General features: G+C 37.4%; 1 protein-coding gene across 6 annotated transcripts in view; it reads right to left on the bottom strand.

Annotated features, from left to right (window-relative positions):
• Nucleotides 1-553: 553 nt before the first annotated feature.
• The window catches only part of CDK1 (cyclin dependent kinase 1), a 33,982-nt gene continuing 26,167 nt past the window's right edge, over nucleotides 554-8,368 (bottom strand). For all 6 annotated transcript variants that reach the window (XM_054035319.1, XM_054035320.1, XM_054035317.1 and 3 more), the window contains exons 4-8: nucleotides 6,635-6,758; nucleotides 5,925-6,095; nucleotides 4,951-5,114; nucleotides 4,665-4,806; nucleotides 554-937 (exon numbers count right to left, since the gene is read on the bottom strand). In XM_054035319.1, the coding sequence (XP_053891294.1) occupies nucleotides 821-937; nucleotides 4,665-4,806; nucleotides 4,951-5,114; nucleotides 5,925-6,095; nucleotides 6,635-6,758 (718 nt within the window). In that variant the 3' untranslated portion in view covers nucleotides 554-820. The remainder of the gene's footprint in view (nucleotides 938-4,664; nucleotides 4,807-4,950; nucleotides 5,115-5,924; nucleotides 6,096-6,634; nucleotides 6,759-8,368) is intronic.

Raw genomic sequence — 8,368 nt, 5'->3', positions numbered from 1 at the left:
GGGTGGAAATCTGACATGCTAGTCTGACTGAGCTCTGTATCCTGGCAGTGGGAGGGTTGGCTGGGAACATGCTAGTCATAATTCTCTTTCTGTAGAGCTTGTAAATATTGCCACACATAGGGAATATGGCTGAGATTTAAGCCAGGTGCTTGTAGGACAACTTTGCACTACCAGAGTGGGGAAAGAGGAGTCTGACAGAGAGGTCCTGCAGCACCACATCCATATGGTTGAAATCACCACATTGTTATCTACCCAAAGCAAGGGGAGAAGTTACAACTGCCCAAAACCAAATAAAAATGAAGGTTTTAAAACAAAATGGTCAGAAGAAATTACACTACTGGAGGCAGAAAATCTTGTTGCCTTAGCTGAAGGGCAGTTTGGTTCTAGAGTCTCCAGCAACAGCACTGGCCTACCTCTGAATTCCTTACGTGGGGGTATTACCTCATTAGTAACGAATGAGGAGCAAAGCAACGGAATTGTAATATCTTGAGATTTCACATTTGGGTACTCCCCCATCTGTGGTTCAGAAAGAATCCAGCAAAAGAGTGGGGGATTTAAAGCTTTATTTATAGAAATAGTGAACTGCATTAATAGCAGCAAGATTTGCATTGTATTTAAATTCAGCACTAATAATAGGTTAATATTTATTTACATTTAAGTAATATTTAAACCAGGACACGCTAAATACAGCTGCAGTTTTAGAGCAGAAAGGACAGACATACAAAAAACAAAAAAAAAATTAGACAGACTCAATAGTAAAAAAATGTCACGATTAATTATTTTGTTCAGACCACTCAGGTGGATTTAGTCCAATGGTGAATTAGAATTTCTTAATCTGATTGGCTGGAAGATTGGATTTGTCCAAGTCATCAAAGTATGGATGGTTCAAGGCCATTTTGCCAGAGATTCTTTTTGCAGGATCATAAATTAACATTTTCTGGGGATAAAAATAGTTTAGTTATGAAATGTAAATGAACTTAGTTATTTGTAAAGCATGGTTGAACTTTATCTGCCAATACTTTAATAAAATAGAAAGAGGAGTTCTCCTATATGCAAGGACTTCCAAGCTCACTTTGACTAGGAAGCTTCAGTTTAAAAGCTATTTCAACCTACATCTTAAATACAGCACTTCTTAGAACTTTCAAAATATGAGACAAATGCATTCATTTGCCCTCTGGTTTAGTAACCAAGCCACTATGTTTGGTAGTTCACCTATTTGCATTAAGCATGGTTTTAAAAGTAACTCTGGGTACCTCATGGCAGCCTTTGCCTTAGATTTAGTTTCCTGATAATGCAGCATTACACCCTGCAGGATGTTATCAAGAATTCCACGCTTTTTAATAAGTGCATTAATAGGCAGAATAGTCCAAGTTTGTTTCCCTAAATTCAGTATTCTTAAACAGATGTGAAGTTGACAGTCAATGTTTGAGCTAATACATATAAAATACTCTTAACTGCTCACTCATATGCGCAAATACAATGTGAAACTCAGTTTGAGAGGTATGCAAGTGTGTTCAGTGTAGATGGGGTTAAGACAAACGAGGGATTTTTTTGTAAACAGCTTAAGACTGAGAAAATGGCAAGGTTTTTCTCCAATAGAACAAAGATTAAAGATTCAGCACAGATGTTACATACAGTGTATTAGTCTCTCCCCCAGTTTTAGTACTAATGCGAAAAGGAAGCATTTTAGTTACGATGGCATTCAAGGGCCTTCTAGGCCACATAAGGAACCATTCAAGTTAGATAAAAACTTAAACTCAACTGGACTACTTTGTAGTATGCCAGTCCCAAAACTAAGATAAGCCTATGCAGGGCATGGGTCTTTCCTTTGCTGTATCCTCTTTTCAGTTAAAAGGTATGCTTTTGATAGGGAAATCCCAAAGCTCCACCTACCACTGCCCTCCCAACTTCTCTCTCTCTCTCTCTCCCCCCATGTTACCAAGGAAGACAAGGAGTATTGCCTTCAAAAGAGTCCATTCAGATTCTGGAAGACGGACAGACGGATAATGGAGGGTCAAGGTACCCACTTCAAGACAGCAAGTCCTTGAATATTTTTAAAATGTAATCATTGTCTCTATTGGGAGGTCTCCCACTTTGAATTTCCAAGCCCTGAACTTCATTTGGCTAAACAGTTCTATAAAATAGAAATGTAAATATTGCTTCTGGCTTTAGAACTTGTGTATCATGTTTTAGCCCTAAACAACATGTTACAGCTCAGTTACATCTCTGAAAATAGGGTTTTCTAATGAACACTGACAACCTATATTAGTTAATTTTGGGAGTTGATGCACTTATGGGAAAAAAACATCTACAGAGTAACCTCAGAGTTACAGACACCTTGGGAATGGAGGTTGTTCATAACTCTGAACAAAATGTTATGGTTGTTCTTTCAAAAGTTTATAACTGAACATTGACTTAATACCTCTTTGAAACTTTACTATGCAGAAGAAAAATGCTGCTTTTATCCAGGTTAATTTAAATGAAACAAGTACAGAAATAGTTTCCTTACCTGGTCAAATCTTTTTTTAATCTTGTCTTTATTTAGTAGTTTACATTTAATACAGTGCTGTACTGTATTTGCTTTTTGTGTGTGTGTGTGGGGGGTGCTTTGATCCTGCTGTCTAACTGTGTATAGCAGGGGTTGGCAACCTTTCAGAAGTGGTGTGCCAAATCTTTATTTATTCACTCTAATTTAAGATTTCTTGTGCCAGTAATATATTTTAACCTTTTTAGAAGGTCTCTTTCTACAAGTCTATAATATATAACTAAACTATTGTTGTGTGTAAAGTAAATAAGATTTCAAAATGTTTAAGAAGCTGCATTTAAAATTACATTAAAATGCAGAGCCCCCCAGACCAGTGGCCAGGACCCAGGCAGTGTGAGTGCACTGAAAATCAGCTTGCGTGCTGCCTTCGGCACGTGTGCCATAGGTTGCGTACCCCTGGTGTATAGGCTAGGAAACCTTTTAACACATACATTAATATCCACTAAGTTTTCAGGGCAGTATTTTTCAATCCTGGCATCAAAGAGTGCTGCGACCCCATGCGCCAAGTCACAACGCCACTCACTCAAATTTGGACTGGCTGCCCCTCCATTATTATGTTCTGCTTGTTTTACATTAGAAGTCTGAGTACTCTAAGCTGGAAGACTGATGATTGCAGAATTAGTTAAATACCGATCACACAAGAGAGATTTTTAAAATCTCTATTACTAGTGACATTACAGAGAAAGGAAGCCCTTGTTAAAGATTCATCACCCTTGCTCTTTCATTTAATGTTTTTGTGCTCACAAGTCATCCTAAAAAAAAAGTGAGGGAAGACCAAGGACTTCATATCAATTTAAGCTATACTGGTGCAGCGAATCTATAGTAGGGATTTGTAGGAGAACTACACACTACCACTGCCAAGTCCCGTGAAACAAAGTTTGTTTCACCTTTACTGTTCCACAGAGGTATTAAGATCAATGTCTCAAGCTTCAGGAAAAAGTTGGCACTTGGTTCCCTCCCCCGCCATTTGAAATGCAGGTCTTCCCTCCCTTCTTTGTTAGAGGGAGAAAAATCCCAGGAGGCTATGAATAGTTACATCACACAGGGCTGCAACCTGAGCTGCAGCCTTTCATCCCCACTAAGAGAATAAAGGATGCCAAGTTTACTAAAATTGTCCAAGAATCCTAGGTTACATCATTATTGATTTCTAAAGATTTTGCTAAGGCCCTCCAAAGAGGCAAATGAGAACCTGATATTTTCCATATGAAAAAGTAGAAAAAGGCAGGAGTCTTCCCCCCATTCTCCCCAAGAGAATAAGCCAGTCTTTTACAGATTGTAAAGGATGGGGAAGGGTTGGGCTTGCAGTTTTAAGTATGACAGACTGAGGAATTGGTTTCGAAATGTACAAATGGTTTTGAAGTTTCCTTAAGGAAAAAAAAAAAAAAAAAAAAAGCCGTAATTCCAGCAGTACAATTCCACAAACCAAATATTGGTTCAATATAACTTTAAAAGTTCCATCAGCAGGTACATCGCTCGTTAAACACACCTGATTACCATCCAAGTAATGAGCAGGGTGGCCCCAGCATAATTTGCAAGATCAGAACACAAGGTGGCTATGAATTCCTCTTGTTGTGTAAAGAACTGAACAAGTCCAAACATGGCAGAGAAGCTGAATCTTTTGGCCCAGAGGTAAGGGTGCAAACAAAACACTCAATAGATCTTATTCAGAAAAGTCCAAGCTAAAGGATGACTCAAGATAAATAGAATGCTATAACAAACTGTAATTTGGCCAAGAAACTAGGAATTCAATGTACAACCCGGAAGTATTTAAAACTTCAGGTTTAAGTTGTCTCTGAGTCACTAATATAAAACAAGCTCTGGCTGCCCTCCTGCTTACCGATAGCTATGAAGGTGAGATCAAGAGATTATTTTAATAGTCCAGAGACCAAAGTTTGCTATCCATTCTGCTTCTTTGATGAATAGCAAAGTGTGCTAATTAGGCACACTAAACTCCTAGCAAGCTGCCTGCATGTCCCTTATTATTGCAGAGTTTGAGCACCTTTGCATTATAGTTGTACCAAGCTGGATTAAGTTGGTTTTAGATACCTTAGAAGACACCAGGTACTTTTAACCCCCAATAGCCTCCTTAAGAAAAAACTTTGAAGAAAAAGCCACTTACAGAGAGTAAATCTAGTCCATCTTCATCTAAGTTTTTGACATGAGACGCCAGACTGCCAGGTTTCCACTTGGGGAATGTGTTCTTATAGTCTTGCAAGGATTCCACTTCGGGCCACACCTCATTGTTGGGTGTCCCTAAAGCTCTACACAAGAATAAGCAATGAGCTGATAATTTGTATTCGAGCAATTGTAATGCATTATTAGAATGTTAGTGCAGAGTATAGCTTCATAAAGCATTCTTTGTGCTATGTATTTAGCAAAGATTTTAAAGATTTAGTGTTAAATACCTGAAGATTCTGAAGAGTTGATCAATTTCAGAGTCTCCATGAAAGAGTGGTTTCTTAGTTGCAATTTCAGCAAATATGGTACCAATGCTCCAGATATCTACAGGAGTTGAATAACGAGCAGATCCTAGCAACACCTCTGGAGATCTATACCACAGTGTCACTACCTATTGCACAAGGAAATTCTTATTTGTAATTTATAGTTGCATTAAATCTTACAGCTTGTTGTACAAAAGTATGGCTCCTCATCTTCCAGAGGGAAAATTGTTCCAAATATATTAATTTTTAATAAAATATAACCAGAACTGTTGCCAACTAAACTACAACAAGTGGAACTTAGTGCTATTCCAAATAAATCAATATCTGCAATAATTACATCCTGCTCTCTTTGAGGAGTGGATATATTTGCATGTTTATCAGCAAGGAACAAACAGATTTAAGTATTTTTGTTAGCATTTTGACAGAAATAGTCAAACTCTGTATGTTCGTTGTGATCCGTGGTAGAATCCCATTGATTTTTTTTAGGTGTTGTAGTTCAAAGCACCTCACGGTAACTGGACATAATAAACTTGAAAAAGTCAGTTTAAAAGTTATAGTACCACCTACTCTCAAGATTCATCCCTCACCCCCACCATTTGTGGTATTACAACCACACTGTTGTCACACTTACCAAAACGTGTCTATCAGAGTAAAAAAGAGACATGACTACAGTGAAGCTACCACTGTCAAATGCACAAATTGAAATTGAAAAAGTAGTCTCACTGTTATAGTAATCTTTTTGAAATGTAATTTTAAGATAAAGTTTTCAGAATAATGATTTTCTTAGTTGACAGTATCTTTTTAGCTACTTCATATTAGTAGTTAGCATTTCCTCAAAGAAACTATTCATGAACTGGAATGTGAGTTATTTATTATCACAGTGCCTACAAGCCTTAGTTGTGTCAGTTATGGAAAAAAAGCCACTGCAATTCACTTACCTCATGTGTATATACCCGGACAGGGATCCCAAAGGCTCGGGCCAGTCCAAAATCTGCTAATTTAATTACTCCTTTATCATCTATTAACAAGTTTTGAGGCTTTAAATCTCTGTGCAGAACCCTTCTTGAATGACAGAATACAATACCTTGCAAGATTTGATACAGGTAACTCTGTATGAGTGAAATAAGAGAAGGGAAAATTTTTAAATTACCTTTACTGCAAACTACTGTTCTGCATATTTGCTAATGTCAGATCTGCCACTAGAGTTGACACACTATAGAAATGGTCAGTTAAGAGCCATAACGTTGAAAACAGTAAGTAAACTTTACAAAATTCTCTTCATGAAGGCAACATTGTTATGATCAAGGCAAAAAAGATATGTAAGAGATGTTTATTATTAAAATGCTTGTATTAGAACTAAGTCATTTTTATGCTTTGAAATACATCTAAAAAAATTTGACAGTACACTAGACAAAGAGTGTCAGATTTAAGATTCAGAAGGTCCACTCCTTAATGATACCAGCAAATTGTTCCCGAGTCTCCCCTCCTCAGGAGTGAAAGGAAAGAAACATCAAAAGCAGTCATGTAGTTTGAAGTATTATTTAAACAAAAAACAAAGAAACAAACGACAGATAACGTGCTCTTTCCATATATATCTTTAAAATACAAGCGGAAGTTTATAGTGACAGTTACTATATTGACTCCTTACCTTAACAAGCATGGAATCTACATACTGGCCAGATGGAATAGAGTCCAAATATTTTTTGAGATCCATAGAAAGGAATTCAAAGATGAGGTACAGTCTTGAATCTTGCATAAGCACATCCTGAAGACTAATGAAAAATATATCTATGATACATTAACTCACTACTATACCTCCCCTGAATGCCTTACACAGATGCAAGCTGACATTACTTCTCAAGCACTTTTCCAAGAATCTCAGCTGGGGAAATGCTAAGCAATTCCAAGCTCTGAGGCTTTTCCTCCACATTGTCACAAAGTCACTTGGCTTTCATCTGAGCTGGCACAAATCAGGGTTATTTAGCCTCTCTGCAGTCTCAAGCAATGAGATTCAGTGCAGTTTGGGAGATCAGGCACATGTGAAATTATTAATGAAACTGGTAGTGCCAGGCCAACATGAAATTAAGAATTCAGTCTTCTAGGCAGGAGAAAATAGTGCTCTAACGTCATCCAGAAAAAGATTCTGGGAAGCAGAGAGAAGCAGATCCCTGTCCTTTGAGTGTCTCTCTTTTTAAAAATGAGAAACAAGGTAGTAGATAGTGCAACTTTTGAAAATAAGTAAAGGCCCTATCCAACTTCCACTGAAGAAAATTACTTCTGTAGGAGTTTGATCAATGCCTAAATTACTATATTATGGGCCCAATCTCCCTGAGCTCTACAGAAACAGACTCCTATTTCAGTGGGGCTCCAAAAGACAGCTCGATGAAAGATTAGAACCTAAAATAGAACTTGTAATTTAGCGTTTTTTATGCTCCTCTTCAAAAATAAGAACACACAATGTGGATTGTGATTTGAACCCACACACAAGACAAAAAGACATCTTTAATCTTAACTGGTGAGCATATCTATCAACTAAAGCCCCAGTTAAGCCAAATAGGATCTGTATACCCTATGAGGTGAATATTTTAGAGGCAAAATATATTAAATGGTTTACTAAGGTCAAGCAATTCTACTATAAATTCAAAGATTTCCAATACCCAATATTTTAATTACAACTCTCAGATTTGTACTAATTTTGAAAGTGCACCATCAAACAGCTATATATGCTAGAATATCTGCTGCAAAAACAAAGCAAACCCTTCAGACAGCCAGGACTCAAGCAAAACCACGTTAGTGGTCAGTCACTAGGGTTAGGTAAGTTACTTGCAGTTTTGAAGTAGCAGGTGATCCTCATGGCTCACTGAAGAAAGGCAGCATAAACGGATTCCAGAAGGGAGCCATAAAAATCATAGAAATGTAGGGTTGGGACCTCAAAAGTTCATCTAGTTCAGCACTTTGCACTGAAGTAGGATCAAACACCCTGACAGGTGTTTGTCTAACCTATTCTTAGAAACCTCCAATGATGGGGATTCCACGGGTCTCCCTTGGAAGCCTATTCCAGTGCTTAACTATACTAATAGTTATAAAACTTTTTCCTAATACCAAACCTAAAAGTCTCCCTTGATGAAGATTAAGCCAATTACTTCTTGTCCTACTTTCAGTAGGCATGGAGAACAATTGATCACTATCATGTTTGTAACAACCCTTACCATATTTGAAGATTTCAGGTTCCCATTCAGTTCCCCACCCAAAGGAAAAAAAAAATGCCTAATTTTAACTTTTCTTTATAGGTCCGATTTTCTAAACCTTTTATAATTTTTTGTTGCTCTTCTCTAGACTCTTTCCAATTTGTCCACATCTTTCCTAAAATGTGGCACCAAGA

Source organism: Malaclemys terrapin, chromosome 7, assembly GCF_027887155.1.
Source record: "Malaclemys terrapin pileata isolate rMalTer1 chromosome 7, rMalTer1.hap1, whole genome shotgun sequence".
NCBI lineage: Eukaryota > Metazoa > Chordata > Testudines > Emydidae > Malaclemys > Malaclemys terrapin.
The sequence above is the reverse complement of the archived record's forward strand: the minus strand, read 5'-3'. Positions and strand labels throughout refer to the sequence as shown.